At 33.2% G+C, this 21,272-nt stretch overlaps 1 protein-coding gene across 1 annotated transcript in view; it reads right to left on the reverse strand.

The window, feature by feature from the left end:
• Positions 1-284: 284 nt before the first annotated feature.
• LOC106129485 (homeotic protein distal-less) overlaps positions 285-21,272 on the reverse strand; it is a 72,514-nt gene continuing 51,526 nt past the window's right edge. The window contains exons 3-7 of the mRNA XM_013328056.2: positions 4,104-4,233; positions 3,287-3,474; positions 2,647-2,730; positions 780-919; positions 285-414 (exon numbers count right to left, since the gene is read on the reverse strand). Of these exons, the coding sequence (XP_013183510.1) occupies positions 396-414; positions 780-919; positions 2,647-2,730; positions 3,287-3,474; positions 4,104-4,233 (561 nt within the window). The 3' untranslated portion in view covers positions 285-395. The remainder of the gene's footprint in view (positions 415-779; positions 920-2,646; positions 2,731-3,286; positions 3,475-4,103; positions 4,234-21,272) is intronic.

The raw sequence follows: 21,272 nt of genomic DNA on the forward strand, positions 1-21,272 counted from the left end.
TCCAAAGTCGTTTTCTCCAATACAGTAAATTAATATTTTTAACTTTATTTATTACAAAAAATGTGTAATAAAATAAAAATAGGCATTCAAATTTTCGAAACAGTCTTGGTTGTATAGTGCACAAAAAATGAGAAAACAATTCAATACACATTAGAAATCTTGAACACTGTGTCAACCATTTAACATACTTATAACATTTACATTAACCATTATAAACAATTAGATCCTATTTATTAATAATTATAAAAAATGTACAATGCATTTATATCTATTAAATAATTTCTTACAGATAGAGTTGGTTGTGCCAAAAGTTTGGGCGCCATTTGCATAAGACGCCATCTTGTGTCCGCCATTTCGTGTATTTACGTTAAATTGTATCTCTGGAATGCTCTGTGTTAAACTGCTGGCCATACCCTGTGGAAAAATGACAAATTTTAATACCCATTCAAATTTGAAAGAAATAAATACTTAAAATTAATTTTTAATGACTTTTAAATAATTTTAAGTATCCCATGGCTGTCAGACAGAAATAGAGAAAATTTGTGAAGTAGGCAAAATTCTGATTAGTTACTTTTGGACAAACCAAACAATGACAAAATATCTGTACCGCTTATCAATTTATGTAGGTATATGAAACTATTGTGTTGCTTAATAGATGGGGTTAAAGAGGAGCGTTAAGAGAAGAATTCTCGAAATTTCTAAAATAAAAAGAATTACAAAAAAAAAAAAATAGAACTAAGAGCTTAAAAAAATTCTTAAATAAAAATAAAGGTACTCACGTCAATAGTCCAGGGTTGGTGTCTGTCTGGTACCACGAGTACTGCGGCACGTACGGGGGGTGAGGCTGGGGCGCCCCCTGGTGGTGTAGGGGATGCGCTGCGTGCGCGCCCTTCATATCCCAAGGGCCGGGCGGCGCGCCCTGTTCATAAAAAGGAAACTTTAGAAAAAAATTATATTAATTTCATTACAAGTTTATATTACTAAATTAATATTTTTTTTATTTTCACATTTCGATCATGGATATATGAAAATTTCTATTTAAATCTGTTCATTATTATTAAATTTTCGTAGTTTTTAGAATGTACCTAATTTAAAAAAAATTGTGTACTTAAAACATTATTTTGACGATAGTGTTGGCATGTACTATGATACTCCTACAGTTTTCCAAATAAAAACCTTTATTCTTATTTTATGTATCAATAAAAATATTTCAATGAGCCTTTCTCAAATTTAATAACCTTATATGTAAAAAAGTCAAAAGAAAAAATACATTTTTAGAATAAATACAGTACCCGCTGTTATTAATCAAGGATAGGTGTGGCAACCGACCGCCTCACCCTCTAATATCCTAAAAGGAATATATTGTATTCATATTGCTCTGGCACGCGACACGCGACTAAATGATTTTTGAAGCTTATTTTCATTCGAATGTCATAAATGTGAGTCGATATTTTGAAAGAAACAAATAAATTGAAAACTTTATGCAGAATTTGAACTAAGTAAATAGTAGGTGGTAAAATGATCAAATAACATACATACATACATACATATAATCACGTCTATATCCCTTGCGGGGTAGACAGAGCCAACAGTCCTGAGCGGACTGATAGGCCACGTTCAGCTATTTGGCTTTAAGATAGAATTGAGATTCGAATAGTGACAAGTTGCTAGCCTATCGCCTAAAAAAAAGAATCTCAAGTTTGTAAGCCTATCCCTTAGTCGCCTTTTACGACATCCATGGGAAAGAGATGGAGTGGTCCTATTCTTTTTTGTATTGGTGCCGGGAACCACACGGCACTGATGATGGCATGATCAAATAACCTAGTATAAATCTAATTTTTTTCTGAGTTATATAATGAGAAAGTTCATGAAATAAGTTAATATAGATAGTTTGCCATTATTCAACTAAAATATGTAAATACTTCTTTTTTCTGTTGTGTAATTACTTTACCGTAATTAATAAAGCACTGGCTTACTGAGTCAAGTAAAGTAAAATGGGTAATAGTCGAATGTTTTTTATTTCTCTATCATTTAATTTAAAGACATAATTGTTGCGGTCTGTATGTTCCAAAAATATTCCAAAATTAATTAAATGTAACCAAAACATTCTAATAACCAGATAAAAGTTTGTAAATCAATAAAATATCATTAGTAACTAGTAGGACTAAGTACCGACATAATTTTCACATTTTATTCTACAGTTTATTCTCTCATTTTAATAAACATTTGTAATTTTAATTTTGTTACATATTATTATTATAAATCGAAAAAATATCATATCATAATTTTTACGTTTAATTCTACAGTATTTGTCTCTTATTTTAATTAATATTTTTAATCTTAATTTTGTTACATATTATTATGAAACGAAAAAAATACCTATCATCTATATATATAAAAGCGAAAAACACTCACTTAGGAATCACGAAATCTCGAAATCTACTGAGCCAATAAAGATGAAATTTGGCAGGAAGGTAGATTTTAATTAGGAGGGATCCACTAAGAAAGGATTTTTGAAAATTCTATTCCTAAGGGAGTGAAATAGGGGTTGCAAGTATGTATGAAACTTCGTCATTTTTAGTGTGGGCTACGCGGACGAAGTCGCGGGCTACAGCTAGTATATTAATATATTTAAATGAGTCTTACATATCCGACCCTCGGGTCCCACGACTGCTGGTGCGGAGGCTTCACGTCACACGAGGTGCCGTCGGGCGAGCGCCCCGCTGTGGGCTGAAACGACAGTGTGTGTTCATTTTGATGTTCTTCTATATATAATACAATTAAAATTTATTTAAGGCATAAAAAATATATGTATATCCTAATTGTAATAGACTTAAGTCATTTTTAACAATGGTTTAAAGTTTATTATTTGCAATTCTTTAAACGAGTAGTTCTTGAGTAAATTTAATAGGTACCTATGTGGTTTTGAATCTGTTTGCATAAGACGTAGGAATTTAAAAATTAATTTTATAACTTAATTAGTTAATAAGTAAAACTTGTTATCAAAAAGTTTACGTATCATTTAAACAGTGCGTGAAAAAATTCATAATCTTGAAAATGCTACATATAAGTTCTGAGATCATTTTGTACTTGTGTTGTTGTTTACAAATGAGTAATGAATTTTGTAAATTTATCAGTTAATTTTCTTTAAGATATTTTTAAAGACAAGTATTTGAAAAGGAACATTTCTTCCAGTAGCTGTATTAAAGCAGCTGACTAAACAATAAAAACTTTAACATGTAGATAACCAAAAAAAAAAAAAAACAAAAAAAAAATATTCTCTTACATATCCGACCTTTACGTCCCACGACGGCTGAGGGGGCTGCTTCACGTCCCACGGGGTGCCAGTTGGGGACAGTCCGGGGGACAGTTCGGACACCGGGGTCGAGCTGGGCGTCGGCGAGTGCGCCTGCGCAGGCCCCCCTTGGTACGCTGATGGAGAATGCTGTGAACCACTTGAGCTGCCGCCGCCACCTGTGGGGAACAATGAGAGATTACTTATTAAGATTTACATACATATGGTCACATCTATATCACTTGCTGGGTAGACAGAGCCAACAGTCTTGGAAAGACTGAATGGCCACGTTCAGCTGTTTGGCTTCATGATAGAATTGAGATTCAAATAGTGACAGGTTGCTAACCCATCGCCTTAAAAAGAATCCCAATTTTGTTAGCCTATCCCTTAGTCGCCTTTTACGATATTCATGGGAAAGAGATAGAGTGATCCTATTCTTTTTTGTATTGGTGCCGGGAACCACACGGCACTGCCGAAAATAAGAATAATAGCGAAAAAATAATTCTTATCATGTGTCAACTGCTTTTCTTGACATGCAGATTCTACAAGCGAAAACTTGGGGTTATTCATTTGTAGCAATGGGATAGCATCCTGTCACTAACTCAACCTAAATGCCATCATGAACGTCGGCTTTAAGTCTTTTTGTGGCTGTTGACTCTGATAAAGTCAAAAGGACTTCATTTTATTGGATAAATTAAATTAAACGTTACCCCTAATTGCGGTAAAATTAAAAAATAAAAACTTAAAAAAAAAATTGATCGTCATAACATAAAAAAAAATTAAAAAATATTCTAGCGAAATTACTTACCATGTAATAATTGGTTATTGCTCGGAGGAGAGCCAGGTGGAAGGCCGAGGCTCGGGGGCTGCGCCCCCACCTGCGCCGCCTTCATCATCTTCTTGTACTTGCTGCGCCGATTTTGAAACCAAATTTTGACCTGGTGGACAAAGAAAAAAATTTTTTTTTAGCGTTTAAGATTTTTAATTTTAGTTATGTTGAAATAAATAAATATCTGTATACTCATATGATAAGGAAAAAAGATTTGTAATTTTCGTGTGGCGAATAAACGACAATGCGGCACAATGAATATACCAACAGTAGAATTTTTTTCTAGAAATTCACATGGGACGGGTAAACGGGGGCGTAATTTCAATGCGGACGGAGCTGCGGTTACCATCTTGTACTTTGCAAAGCGGCAGAAAAATAACAGTAATAAAAATTAATTTTAGCAAAATATTTTTTTTAGGGGAAACACCGACAGAATGTGTATATTTTTATTTCCTATAGAATATAATTTATAAACAAACACACACTTCCCGTTATTAAAGTTATTTGTCGGGTAATAATTAAATTGGCGAGAAATTTATGTAATAGATATATAATATTATTATTATTTTATTGTAGAGAATAATCTGGCTTTCAGTTTTATTTTATCATATTTTCATAATTTTAAAAATTTCATTTAGTTCCAATTTTTACGGTTCTTTGTTTAGCTGTATAAAATTTATCAAAAATAAAAAGTCGCTACACGTAGGTATCGTCCCACGCAACGCCTGGTGTACCTATATGTATATGTGGGGTGGATAGAGGAGGAGCCAGAGGGTGACTTTGCCGTTACTACACCGTTATGGTAGTGCGGGGACAACTATTTTAGAAAGTATCGATAAAAAAAAATTCAAAAAAAATTCAAAATTTTTTATTCATTATTATAGGATACTATTATATCGCTTAATAATTGTCGTATGGTTTAACAACTTGGTTGACGTCAAATAAATTACTTAAAAACTAAGTTTACTGCCGCTTCCAAGGCGTCAGTGCAGAAGAAGCGGTAACAAACTGCAAAAAAGCTTTATCGACCTTTAAAAAAAATATATGGCTTTATACAATTGAATTTGTTGTTATTCTTAACTATTCTAAAAATAATAAAATATAAAGAAACTATACTTAATAAAATTAAATATTATCACTATTATAACAAACAAAACTACGATGTATTGAGTGAAAATTTGTTGCCGAAACATGGCGGCATATTGCGAGGGCTGATGATGCATATTTATTTATTTATTCGACACCGGTAAATATTTTCACAGAAAAACATTTCAGTTACTTGTTTTTCAAACAGTTCCATTACAAAAGAACATTAAAAATCCAATAAGCATTGCAAGATTGCTATCAGAATCGATAAGGACATCGAATAAGTTTTACTCAAACAATTCATGTCAATTGACACCAGAAATAAAGAATCGAAATACTTTAAGGTTGTTTTCCATTGCCTACTTGTATTTAAGACTATAACAGTTTCGTATGTGATATTAATTATTATTCAAAGCTATTTCAAATTACTATTAAATTCAAATTCAAAAATAACTATTCCCTTTGTAATTCATTTTTATTATCATTGTTATTCACTTTCTTGCGACTATAGAGAATTTACATAGTTCAAGCCTACTCATTGTAATCTTAGATTTTCAAGATAGAGTGTAATTGTAACTTTATATGAAAAAAAAAATACAAAACAATATAATTCCATCTCAATGAATATTTAAAATTAAAATTAAGATATATCAGGAACGCCATCCAATATAGCATAGCAATTTAAGCTAAGATAGTCCGATGTTCGCGAAACCTGTTCTTAAGCAGTGGATGGTACCCTTAATGATCACCGAAAGTGACATATTATAAAGCAAGACTGACAGGTTATTTAATAAGGCCATAACGACACCATTTGTAGTCAATTAAGGTACAAAGTGAATGAGATTTCATGTAATTTGTAAACTTACGACCTTGGTACCGTACTACATACTCGAAAAGTTGTTAAATTAGCTTTATGACATCGGGCCAATTAAGATATATGTATTTAATTTACACTTATTGCTGAAGATGTGCATGTTTTTTCTTTAGACAAAACCAACACATTATAGTTACTTTTATTTACACCTGAATTTATACTTGGAATTGGTATTGGTACTTGGTATTTGATTTTGAAAAAATAATTTCATTTTTTATTTTGGTCCGGTTACATACGTAGATTTTTTTTTAAATAATATTTTAGTTGGCCCTCCTGCGTATAAGAAAATTATAAACCTACCATTTAAGTCAATTAAATGTGTGAAAAACTTAATTATAATGACACAGGCACTATACAAACTAATTGGCGACATTATTGATAAGTATTCGTTATAATGGACGTGTGATTGAAAACAGGCTGGCGAGATGCCTGACATTAAATATTGGCAATGTAGGCGTAATGGTGATATTTATTTTTGTAGACATTAAGTATAACGTAAATATAGCTAGCTTTTGCCTGCACCTTCGATCTTGTGGGAATTTCCAGAAATGAAGATAGCCGAATGAGACTGAAATGACAACAAGAAAAAAGAAATAGTCTATGATAAGATACTTCTGAAGTCTAGTTGTGCCAAATTTTATTAAAGCGGTTTAGTAGCCAATGGATTTATTGATTACAATTAAATTTAATTTCATTATGCACCGATAATTAAGAAAAGACCTAAAAAAGAAAGAAAATTAAATGTGCGCTATTCAATATTTTTCAGCTACATATTGAATAGCGCACATTTAATTTCATACAACAAAAATATACCCAGCCTAGATTATATATACATAACAGCATTTGTATAAGATTTTAAAAAGAAAAAAATAACATTAAACATTCTATGAGAATAATTCTACTCTTATCCGTCATACAAATATCGAATTATATCGATATCGACAAATTTCTTTTATTACCGTCACTATTCTCCCACCACCGTTCACCCCACCACGATTAGCTGGGTCATAGGACACGATAACTTAACCCGTCGTATCTATACTTAATTCACTTAGCTTAAAGCTCCGATAATGTTTCAGCTTTCCATTTTCTTGTAATTGGTTTGTTTTGTTTGTGTGGACGATTTGTGAGTAAAGAAATGAACAATTGTTTGACTTTAACTTGAATTACAGTAGAAATACTAGTCATACTATCATCACAGTTACATACAGCTGAACGTGGCCTTTCAGTCTTTTTGAGACTGTTACCTCTGTCTACCCTGTAGTTAATTCTATTTTAATTTGATATGGGTCTATCCACTGGCTTTTGGAAGTCAGCCGACAGTGAAAATCAGTAACTTCCTTATGCCAACTAAGTTACATAATGGATTCCTGGCACTGAATCGAAAACACTGGGGATTTAACTTGGAGTTACTTATGGAGAAAAATAATGATGCCATAGACTTCAAAACGTGTTAATATTCCGAACAAACGAAACCAGAGCTTACCACTAGTATTTATATTGAAAATATTTACAAGGACGACAATTTTCGGTGACATTAGAATTTATCAACGTTAAAAGTATGTTTTTTACAAATATAAAATGCAATTTGCTGCTACGAAAGATCGTTCACATGATTATCAAATAACAATACATTTTTTTTAACAAAAACATGACCTGTAGTAAATATTGTCGAAATATTCTTTTGTAGATGACAATTTATGGTCTGCCGGTTCGTATGATTGGTAAATGAATACATTCGGACGTGTAACTTGAATGGAAAATATAATATGTCGGTGACAACTCATACACAAAAAAAAATTATTGTGATTTTATCTTTTATGAATATTTCAATTTTTTTTATTGACAATGAATATTTCGAAATTTCTGATGAATCATTCGACCTCGGTAGACATTTTATAACTACAATATCTAATTAAATTAGCTTATTTTTACGCAATATATTATAAGGATATACCTACGTATTTATATAAATTTAATAATGAATATAACCTTTTCGTGTAGTCAAAAGTAATAATACAAGAATAACAGAAAAATGCGGTTGGAAAACCGAAATATTGGTGCACTGCGTAAAACAGTTGTGAAAATAAAAGACATTATGTCGACATATGGTTTGACCGCATCAGAATTGTTCCCCCAGGCCGCTCGGCTTGTCACGCAGACCTGTCGTGTGGTATTTGCGAAATTACTAACTATTTTATATTGTAAGTACATATATAATTTTTTTTATATCTGAGTATTTGTAGTAGCCGCCAGAAATATAAGAGAGTTGTATGAAATGAATGTATTATGAATTTGTTTTATTTAGATTTGATTGTTTGGATTAATTCGAATGTAATTTTCTTGTTCATTTATTGAGAACATTTATTTTCTTTATATAAGTAAGATAGCGGTTTTTATATACACGTGTAATTCTCTTAGACACCCCTAGACCACATATGGAACCTACGCGACAAACTTCAAATATTTCGACCTACCCAGTGGTTTTGGCAATTAATATTAGCCAGTCAGTATCCTCTTTTATATATTGAATGTACAGACGTACTAATTCCACTGTTTCACTATATACAGGGTGACATTTAAAACTACTGCATCCTTTTAAACATAGACTATACCCATGCTTCTGAGCCGTTTGAGCCAATTTTTTTCTAGTATCAAGATCAAGTAAAGTACAGATTTGTCGAGATCGCTCAGCTGAATTGTGTCGTTGACCTCTGAATCTTACGCGTCGCTTTTCCGACGGCCGTGGTGCTATTACATATTTAGGATCGTGGATTTTGATACTTTTATTTTTTTTCGTACTTTCTTAAATATGAACCGATATTTTTCTTTTAACGTTTTTAAATATCCTTTAGATGAGTACTCTTAACAGTTAAATTAATGCAGTTGAATTTCAAGTCACCCTGTATATATATATATTAACTCGCGGCTCTTTGTGCTGCCGCTGTACATACCTCGGTAGCCGGAGCCTGCTTGGGCTGCATACTTGCAGGCTTGACGGATGACGACGCCCGGACGTTACTTAGAAGCGAAGTTTAGTATTGAAGTTTTTCTGTTTTTTTTTTTAATATAGTTCGTAGGTATAATAAAAGTTTTTTTTGTAGAAAAGTTTTTTTATAAGGTCGGCGAGTCTTCTTGTAGGTAGGTACTGTATTCTTGAAGGATGTTGAGGTACGAACATTACTCAGAAGGCTTTGTTTTAAGTATGGGTAATATTTAAAAATGAAATGATTTGTTTATATATCTTTTTTAAATATACCTACCAATCGTATTTTTAAAAATTGTGGTAAAAGAATATATGTATGTATTTTTTTATGCAAAAACTTAATTTATCTGCTTAACCCAAAGGTTGACTGCCAGATAATACTTTTGGCATTAAGTCCGCTCATTGTATCAAACAGTTTGTTCAACAAAGTTTTCATAAATATATAAACATTTAAATCACATAATGATTAAATTTCAATCCAGAAAAAGTATTAACTAATATAATTTTTTTTTGGTTACAGAATGAAAACTTTTTTTTTTTTAAGTTTAAAAAAAGAATATAAGGCCTAGTGCACAGCCGCGTCATCCGTCAAGGCAGCAGCTATGCAACACACGCGGCCCAGCGCGCGGTATGCCCGCGGCGGCACAAAGGGATGTCGTGAATACGTCGCATAACACCGAGAACCAACTTGTGTATTTCGCGACGAGGAACGGGGTTATGCTGTATAGCATCATGTTTAGTAATTGCAATATTTGATTAAAGGTTGTTTTATGTTTTTGAGTTGAGACGGTTATCAAACATTTGAATGTTCGATAACCGTCAATTAAAAGATCTCGACTTAAAAGTTAAATCAAAATTCAATACTTGAGTATTTTGATTTGATTTTTAAGTCAATATATTTTATACAGCATCTAGAAATTAACCATATTTAAGTGCTGGTATACAAAAAAAATGGAGGTATTAGTAGGTAATAACAACAAGGAAAAGTTAAATCTCAGCTTTTAAAATACCTCTTTATATTAAATATTTCCTTTGCATTAAAATGTATGAAAGCAAAAATACACCATTCAAATTATTTCACAGAAAACATGAGCTAATAAAAAAAAATTATAAAAAAATAAACATTTTTCCCACTTTGTAAGCATCTAAATGCAGTCAACTGAAATTATAATTGTTCTCACAATGAGTTATAGCTAGTCAATCAATAAGAAGTCCACTCGTTCAAGCCTCATTGGCGGAGCGTATGTAATTTAGATATACGTAAATACATAGTTGCAAGCCACATACTGATAACTATAAAAAATGTAGTATGCAAATTACAAACCGTTGTTACTAATGTAAAAAAATATATTTAATATTCAAGCTGAACTACAAAGTCGTGTAAAGTTTAATTTGCATTTTTGTGTAAAACTAGATTGTTCACGTATATGTAAGTCTTTATTATTTTAAATTTATGCAATAAGTAATAAATTAAATATCTTACATTATCTAAAATATGATAAGTGAATGCGGTAATAGAGAATTAAGTAGGTATGCAGAGAACGTGGAAAGTGGAAATATGTAGTCTCTGTCTAGCCTTCCGGGAAAGAGGCTTGATTATATATCTAGAAGAGATAAAGTCGTGAATTAAATTAGCCAATAAAAAGATAATTATCCAGATTTTATTTGATAACCATACAATGTGACAAGTCTTCAATTCAGCTAATTTATTATGTAAACTAGACACTTCAATCTTAACAAGGTATAATGTTTTGAAGTAATAAAATGATGTGCTGTGTGTTATAATTGTCAAAGAATTTGTTATGGTCTCGCAAAGCTATTAATAATTGTTTAATAATAATTTGTTACCTATAAAATGTCTATAACATTAAATTCTTGAATTTTAACAATTGATATTTCAAAAGTTTTGAAATGACATATTTCTGTCAAATGTATATTTATACGAATCTATTTTAAAATTGTGTAATTAATTTGCGCGATCCTTTTTTACGAAGATAAAACGTTTTTATAACATCTAAAGCACCTATCATAAAATTAAAATGCGATCCAAATAAAATTAGTCTCATTCACGTCTAAACATCGCGTAACAAACTCATTCGGTATCAATCGGACAACTCAATCTGTGAATGGCGAAGTATAAATAAATAATTAATTAAAAACGTATTAATATTAATGTGCGCTCAATGGCGCATAAAGCGGTTCTTTAAAAAAAAAACGGTAGCCTCAAGACTGCATGTTTGTACGGACACTGAGTGATGTGGAGTGGACTCTATTTTTTTTTTCTTTTTTTTTTTGGGCACTGGACGCAGGACAATGTCGTCGTCACCTCATTTTTTAGAACCGAACTATGAGTTTCCATATTTGTTTCAAGTAAATAAGTACTTACTTGTGCCGTGTGGTTCCCGGCACCATTAGGAAAAATAGGAGCACTCCATCTCTTTCCCATGGATGTCGTAAAGTCGACTAAGGGGTAGGCTTATAAACTTGGGATTCTGCTTTTAGGCGACATGCTAGCAACCTGTCACTATTTGAATCTCAATTCTATCATTAAGCCAAACAGCTGAACGTGGCCTATCAGTCTATTTAAGACTGTTGGCTCTGTCTATCCCCCATGGAATATAGACGAGATCATACGTTTGTATGTATGTTTGTTTTTTATATAAAAATACTCATTTCCTTTGCTGTTGCTCGTACTACAACCATCTCTATGTTTTTCTCTGTCCAATATGACACAAATATGTATGTCGTCTTGAGCCTTGACTGGAAAACTTGAGTTTACTAAAAACGGGTGTTATTTTAATAAAAAAAAATATGAAAAAGATGGTAAATAATGTGCAGCAAGTACTTGAAAAAAAATTTATGTTCAAATAATTTTATTAGATATAATAATAAATTTATTTGGACACTCGGATGCAGTGAGACATATCAATAATCACACCGATAAAAAGTATGTATCAGAACTAATTATTTTATGTCAAATAATTTAATTTTAAGGTAGTAAAATTGATAGGTGTCTGTAAGATTTGCTTCTCTATCGCATTGGTGCAAACTGTAAAGATAGAATTAAGCTTCTGAAATAAATAAATAAATAAAGATTGGGAATCAAATGGCCATAATAATTCATACTTATAAAATATTGTGAAAGTTTGTCTATTTATCTGTTTTTCACGTCGAAATCACTGACCCAATCTCCATGTATTTTAGTATAGGTATACATATATGGTGAAAAATTCTGAGAAGGAGATAGGATACATTTCATGCGAAAGCTAGTATATGTACATAAAGCAACCCCATCAATTTAAAGCTCCTTTTATTTTTTACCCTTTTAAAATACAAAGTCACGAGATCTAGCTCGATCTATGTCTATGACATAAAGAGATAATAAACAATCATACAAGCACACAATTACGCATAATATAAATCACCAAGAACATTTTTCCTAGAAACGCAAGTGAATTCCAACATTGCTCGCTAGAATTAATGTCGTATCGACTATCGATATTTATTTTTTATCGACTTTTGGCGGCACTAACAAGTATTGTAATTTATAGTGTGATTTTGTTAACGACACGACTATGCGTAAAATGACACTAGGTGCCACTAGGTTTTGTCTGCGGCTCCGCTTGTGTTCTTTACACGTTTATCGAAAATGTCACGGAAACTCTATTTCTTCGGAATGAAGTGTGTTTGTCACTCATATTATATACTTACATTGTCCTCATAACATACATACATATAATCACGTCTATATCCCTTGCGAGGTAGACAGAGCCAATAGTCTTAAAAAGACTGTAGGGCCACGTTCAGCTGTGTGGCTTTATGATCGAATTGATATTCAAATAATGATAGATTGCTAGCCCATCGCCTACGTGAAGAATCCCAAATTTTTAAGCCTATCCCTTAGTCACCTTTTACGACATCCATGGGAACAAGGTGGAGTGGTCCTATTCTTTTTTTTATTGGTGCCTGGAACCACACGGCACTTAAATATTTATAAGTTTATAAAATTGATTTATAACACTGAAAAAAGAAAAACAAATGGCAAAAAATCCACAAGAAAAATATGACGAACCAATAATATTATTCGTTTCGTGAACAAAACGATGAAATTATACGAAAGGTGACGGTTTTTATCAAAAAAGACACGGTTAGTACCGCGGACACTGAATTATTCAGAGGACGGACAGACAAACACCTTGACTGAGTTTTTATTATGAATTGATTCGCAACTCTCGACAATAGTGACGTGCGTCATTTCGATTTATGAATGTGGATGAAGCGAAAGAGGTGTGCAGGGATCGTGGCAACTGGAGAGATGTGGTCTCTGCCTACCCCTCAGGGAAAGAGGCGTGATTAATGTATGTATGTATGTCATTTCGATTTTGGTGATGATCGTTATTTTAAATGCATATGAAAAAATGACGGGGTGTTATAGGTATGTTTGTAACAGTCTGTGGCGAATCTAGAAAGGATGAACCGTTTTTTTTAAAGTGTACTAGTCGGGAGTGTACTTAGCTATGCCTGATGGAAATCGCGGTACAAAATGGTCGCCGTGACAAAATGGCGGATGTTAATTTTGTGACGACTCCCTTAATATGGATATCAAATGAAAGGTCAGAGATGTCGAAATTGTCTTAGATTCAAGATTTGAGTGTTGGATACTGAGTTATTACAAAAACCAAAACACTCAATCCATTCCAATCCCAACTAATACATATTATAAATGTTTGTTTGCTTGTTACCTCTTCACGAGTTTTCTACTGAATTAATCTTGTAGAAATATTACGTTTATATAAAAAAAAAGAGTCTGAAGAAGGACATAGGGTATTTCTCGTCCTGGTACAAATTACCCGCGGTCATTTCAAATTACCTGTTTTGTTTTGTAGGTGGCGTTAAATTCGTTGCATTTTGTAAGTAGCGTTTGTTATTGTAATTGGTTGTTTGTTGCGATGCTGCTAATTATGTTGCTTTTTTGTAGATAACGTTAAACTCGTCGCTTTTTGTAGATGTCCTCACGCGGGCGAAGCTGCAGGTAATCTCTAGTAACCATATAAAAATTACTTTCTATTGTGTACAAGAGAAACGCCCAATCCATATTCAGACACGTCTAAAACGCAAAAAAAAAAAAAATAGCACACGTTACAACTAAAAGTAAAAGTAGAATCGTTGAAACATTCGATAACAAATCGCGTGGATCGCAAAACCACTCACCGTGGCGTTCCCCGAATGATGTCTCGGGTAAAAACCGCACCCAGCCTTTTTTGCAGTCGGTGAAAACTGCTGGGAACTCGTGAAATGTCTTTATATGCGCCGACGCAGTTTTGAAGCCGTCTCGCGTACGAATACGGGGATTTGTACTTTAGTTGCTAGTTTTTTAGTTGGTTTGCGAATACATACATACATAAAATCACGCCTCTTTCCCGGAGGAGTAGGCAGAGACTACCTCTTTCCACTTGCCACGATCTCTGCATACTTCCTTCGCTTCATCCACATTCATAACTCTCTTCATGCAAGCTCGGCGGTTTCGGGTACTAAATACATACATATAAATAATTACGTCTTAATACCTTGCGGGTTGGACAGAGCGGACAGTGTTGAAAATACTGAAAAACCATGTTCAGCTGTATGGCTTAGTGATGGAATTGAGATTCAAATATTGACAGGTTGCTGGCCATCGCCTAAAAGAGAATCCCAAGTTTATTAAAAAAAAAAAAACTAATTATATCCCCAAAAAGAAGTTCACAATTTATTTAAATTTCGATTTTGATCAATTCCCAAATCAAATCAATAATAAGAAAACTTGTTGACGCCAATAAAATAATTTAAAATCCCCATGAATGGTCCATAATTTGATCAAAGGAACACCCCTACTAAATAACAAGGGTTGTCAAAACAAGGCCACTAATTGTAATTACTGGCTAGCGACAGCCCTGTGGGGTGTCTCCATGGAGACGGGAGATAGCTGATTTTTATCTCAATAAATTAGTTTTAGCATCTGTCTATTAGGCATTGGAAGTATTATTTTATGATTAATTTCATCGAATAGGTGAATAATACTATAAGACTTTTATACATATAATCACATATTCATCCTTTACGGGGTAGTAAGAGCCAGCTTTGAAAAGACTAAAAAGCCACGTTCATTTGTTGCATAAAGACGTGATTATACGTATGTTAATGGTTATGAAATAGATGTGGGTTCCCGGCACCAATAAAAAAAAGAATAGGACCACTCCCTTTCATTCCCATAGGTTTCGTAAAAGGCGACTAAGGGATAGGCTTATGAACTTGATATTCTTATTTCCGGCGATGGGCCAGCAACCTGTAACTATTTGAATCTCAATTCTACCATTAAGCCAAACAGCTGAACGTGGCCTTACAGTATTTACGAGATTGTTGGCTCTGCCTACTCCGTAAGGGATACAGACGTGATAATATGGATGTTAATGGCAATAAAATAGATTGAATAATGCCTTTAAGTCTATCGTGCGTCGAGGGTCGTGTAACAAAGTTCATTATTTTGTAACCGGAGGAAAATTGCAGCCCTTTGAGGGGTCAATGATTTGTCTGTTTATATGTGACCGCCGATGAAAATGAGGGGTGTTATTTGATGTGTTCTGTGTAATTGGCATTATTTAAAATGAAAGTATTGTTTTATTTGCCGATAAACATTTCTTTTTCATCATGTTTAATTATCTTCGAATTAATTTAATTATTACATACATACATATGGTCACGTCTATATCCCTTGCGGGGTAGACAGAGCCAACAGTCTTGAAATGACTGAATGGCCACGTTCAGCTATTTGGCTTAATGATAGAATTGAGATTCAAATAGTGACAGGTTGCTAGCCCATCGCCTAAAGAAGAATCCCAATTTTGTAAGCCTATCCCTTAGTCCCCTTTTACGACATCTATGGGAAAGAGATGGAGTGGTCCTATTCTTTTTTTCATTGGTGCCGGGAACCACACGGCACTAATATTATGGTGATTATTAAGTGCTTCTCGAAAAACTGATTTTATTAAGATTTTTGATAGCAGACAGACAAGGGCGTCGGTAAATTTGATAAAGAAAATCGGACGTCATCTTCTCTAGTCTATGCCACCTAAGTGGAGTTGTGTTCGTTGCTACGACTAGGCAAAGATATAAATCTTTATAAGGATTATCTGTTTGAAAACTACAACGATCATAATTTTCCTAGAAAATATCTATTTCAATGGCCTTCTATGCATCTAACAACCGCTACCAGTTTCCTCTCCCGACTAGAACAAATGCGCAAACGAAATAACAGGAAATGCAGTCATAATCCCTATGCGCTTAAAAATAAGGTTCACGTTGTATAAAAACTTAAAGAATCGAATGAAAAAATAAGTTTGTCGTCTATGTAATACGTACATTGTATTTTTTATTTTATTTTTTCCGCGGCATTGTTTCTATGTGGCACGCAACGCCGCAATTGTGGTTTTTCTTGAGACGGAAGTCGGCCATAATTATTTTCGAATTAGTCACAAACGTTAGATTTCGGCTGTCTGGTTTTCGAGCCGTGAGAAAAATCCGCGCCCAAAATTACAGGCGGCCAGTGACATTTTTTATATTGTCTATGCTTCTCTCCTGTCAAAATATGGTACAACGTGTGATTCGGCCTTAATTACAAATTTAAAAGGTTTTCGGTGGGAATTCCATTTTTGAATGACTATTTTATTTTTCATTGTTAATGTCACTTGTTTTTATAAAAAAAAATTACACATGAAAATCATTGTTATTTTTCTTATATTTACTATATTTTTCATACTATTGTCGTAGGCAAAAGAACCAATAAATTAGGGTATTTTTAGGCGATGGGCTAGCAACATGTCACTATCTCAATTTAAATTCCACTATCGAGCCATACAGTTGAACGTGGCCTCTCAGTCCACTAGACCATTAGCTCTGTCTACACCGTAAGGCGTAAAGATGTGGTAATATGCATGTTAAAGACATACCTGTTGGTAAGTTTGCCTAAGTATCAGTATGTAAATTGTTTACTAGACAACTTTTGTCAGTCTAGAAATATTTTATGATAACATATTTTGATCTAGAAATAGACCTAGATCTTTGATATGGGACTATAAATTATTAAGAAAATTAGCATAACATAAGCAGGTGGCTTCGAACGTTTTATTTAAAATATTACCATACAAAAGACATACATCTTTTAATAATCATACAAAAGACATACATCTTTTAATAATCACACAAAAGACAGGTTTATTGTGTTTTGACATTTTGATACTTTTTTAATTATTATTCGCTAGTAGGTAAGCTGATAAATACTTACGAAAAGAAAGTGACATTTAAGTACAGATTAAACTAATTTTCATATCGATGGAAAGGATCGGATAACTTAAAACTAATAAAAAAAATACTAACATACGTACATAAATATGTAATCACGTCTTTATCCTTTACGGGTAGAGAAAGTTTACAGTATTAATGACTGAATGGCCACGTTCATATACCACGTCCTTTAACGGATAACCTTACAGGGTAGATAGAGCCAACAGTGTTAAGACCGAAATAAAGTTCAGGTATATATATAGTATGCAGAGATCGTGGCAAGTGGAAAGAGGTAGTCTCTCCGGGAAAGAGGCGTGATTTTATGTATGTATGTATAGATATAGCTTAATGATAAATATTTTTTTTTTATTTCATTTACCAACCTATAAAAGAAAATCTCAAAATAGATTTATAGTGATTTTGTAATTCGGTCAAGTAGTTTTAAGTAAAGTAGATACACAGACAGATATATAAAACTCTTTATTGCACCATAAGAGTAAAACATACAAAACAGCACAAAACAGACAGAGACTGTACAAAAGCGGACTTATCGCTAATGCAATCTTTTCCAGTCAACCTTTGGGTGTTTGTCAAAGTAGTTATTCTCACCAAAAGCTGGAAAAAGACACTGGCAGACAATTAACTCGCCGGTCCGATGACATAAAAAATCATGCCGGGATAACATGGTCTTGTAAAACCTCTGATAGAGCTAGGTGGAAAGATATACATACATATGGTCACGTCTATGTCCCTTACGGGGTAGACAGAGCCAGAGTCTTTAAAAGACTGAATGGCCACGTTCAGCTGTTTGGCTTAATGATAGAATTGAATATTATAAAGCTGAAGAGTTTGTATGTTTGTTTGAACGCGATAATCTCAGGAATAGTTAGTTCTTAAAATTAGGGCGAACTTAGAACCAGTAGGTTAGAATTGAAAAATTCTTTTTGCGTCGATTAGACCATTTATCGAGGAATGCTTTAGGCTATATAACATCACGCTGCAACTATAAGGAGCAAAGAAATAATGGAAAATGTGAAAAAAAAAACGGGGCAAAATATTCATCCTTGAGGGCTTCAATGATGCCCAAAATAACTATTCTACGTGGACGAAGTCGCGGGCACAGCTAGTAATGTATTAGTAGAAGTAGTCAGCCGCCATCTTGTGGTGTTCACCAAATTGCATTAAGCTACCTGTTTGAATATCAGTGCTATATAGCTGAATGAAACCTTTCAGATTTTTTGAGACTGTAGGCTGTGTCTACCTCGTTAGGCATAAGATGTATGTATGTAATATGTACGTCAATTTACATGCTAGATTGCTGGACCATAGACAAATTTATAAACAATGGTTCATTGGACCATAAATAAGAAATTGTTGAACCATAGACGATAATATTAGCAAGATATGCGTTAAATCCTTGAGAAGCTGTCGGATGACCATAATGACCCAGTCATGTTGACGATATAGCATGAATCAATTGAATCGATCGATTATGACTGATGTTTATGTCATGCAGTAGGTATATCCCAATCCTAACTAAAGTTATAAATGTGAATGCAAGTTTATTGGTTTGTTTGTTACCTCTTCACGAATTATCTACTGAATTTATCTTCCTGAACATAACATATAATCACGTCTATATCCCTTGCGTGGAAGACAGGGCCAACAGTCATCAAAAGACTGAAAGGCAACGTTCATCAAATTATGTTTGTATGTATGTAAAAGTAAATTTTTAATTAAAATTAAGTAATTTCCTAATAAAAATTAAGATTATTTTTATTAAAGATAAAGATTATTATTATATTTTAATAAAAGCAAGTCTGACTAAATCTGGATACACTAACAAGATGGCAGCACCTACACCCATCGGCGCATATTTCATCGTCCAATTAATTAAGACCCCTGCTAGCGTATACGGAACCCCCTCATTGTTCCAAAATAGAACACAACAGAAGGGGGTGGAGTATCCCATTAGACTGGTCAACAAAAGGTAATTTATAATGCCATGATTCACAAGGCCGCGGTACATGATTACATCTTAAAAAACCTCTAGAGTGTTTATGGGCGCCTAGTACTATGTATGATTGATGATGTTATTAGATAACGTTGGAATTAGAAGTATGTTTGTATGTTTTGTATAACATTGTGGCTTCTTGAAAAATAAATACTTGATAGGTATTAGAGCGGCTAGATTAGGTATTATATCTTTTTCAATCGAGTTATTTCAAATTTTTTTGAGATGAAAAATATCCAATTACCCTACGATATTTCATTTAAATACTTACTAAATATTACTTAGTTAAGTTTGTGATATTAATAAAATATTTTTCTTTCTTTCTTTCAAAATTGCTTAAAGATGTGTGACTTCACGCTGCTGCGGTCTTCCCTGCACCCTTTTTACAGCTCGGGAGCCCTACAAAAACGGTCGCGTCAGCCCCGGGCCTTACCTTTGGACTACGTCAGCGCTACCCAAGTGAAGATGCTCGCTATCCTCTAAGGGGTTGCTGGATCTCGTGTCTATAGGTAAACCCACGCCATCTTAACTATTGTAAAACAAGTCATAATAAAGGTTGCAGTTATTCTATGGATTTTTAAATTATCTCTCATAGCTCTTACCTACGACCTTTTACCTAAATGTCACAATAGTCAAAATATAAATAGGTATATAAATGGAATTGAGTAGGTAAGCAAAAAAGTATTGTTATATACATGCCTTTGTTGTTATAGTCAAAGAGGTTTAAATACTTAAAGTGAGCTAAAGTTATAAACCATTGAAGGATTCCTAGGATAAAACTTGACTTAGGAAAAACGAGTTATGCAGCCAAGTAACATTTGCTAAAGGTTAATGAGCTAAGATACAAACTATAATTTATATCGATCTAATTAATCTTGTGTATCGATTAAAAGTGGTTTTTCTGCAAAATAATCTGTTTTTCAAATGCAATTTATGTTAAAGTGTCATATTGGTTTTAAGAATCGTGGGATTAGTCATTAAAAAATTAAAAACACAACATTTTTTTACTAATAAATATTTGTATTCATCTCAACTGATATTATCGAAATTTAAAAAGTTTGCAAGTTCTATTTTTGAAATAACCGCCAAGCCGCATTGATTTAGAGCTCGGCTCACTAGAAGTGGTTGTAACTAAAATTTTTCATATTTTATTTTTCTTTTGCAAATAAGGTTGAAAATTGCAGGAAGATTTATTAATGTCACTAGAATGGCATTTGCTTGCGGTATTTTTGCCGCACGTAGCGTGGTCTCGGCTCGGCTTGAGATCTGTCATTATTCTGATAATACCGTCTGTCTACGTGAGGGGAAACGTCCAGTCGGGTTTTAGTGATGTATATGTTTAATATTGTCGATTTTTAAATTGGAAATTTATTATTATTACTGTTTCTTAATAACAAATAAATATTTTTTTTTACTTTAATATTAACTTTATCAACTTAATAAAGAGTTTCCATAATTTTAGAGAAATCTCATAATCATATCACGGAAGTATTTTTCATCCACGAATAGTATCGTAGGTACTCCTAGGCCCAGCCAAATGAAGAACGATGTTCAAGCCATCGAGGTAATAAAGATAAAAAGTATGAACCACAGATTTGTGTTTTTGTTTGTAATGAGTACCTAGCTTCTCATGCTAGACATAGGTACCTACATAGTAACAAAGAAATTAGTATTGTCAATCTCTTAACTTCCCATGAAAGCGAAGTCCTAACCAAAAGTATCGTAGAAATCGAAATAACGACGTTATTAATCAGCTGTAAAACGAAACATCGATAGAACAAGTCCCATCACTGCCTCCCTACACATAGCGGCTGTGTTTGTAAACATATAATTACTTGGTAGGTCGATGCATATCAAGACTCGTTGGTGTGA

The sequence above is a fragment of the Amyelois transitella genome, chromosome 29 (genome assembly GCF_032362555.1).
Source record: "Amyelois transitella isolate CPQ chromosome 29, ilAmyTran1.1, whole genome shotgun sequence".
Classification (NCBI taxonomy): Eukaryota; Metazoa; Arthropoda; class Insecta; order Lepidoptera; family Pyralidae; genus Amyelois; species Amyelois transitella.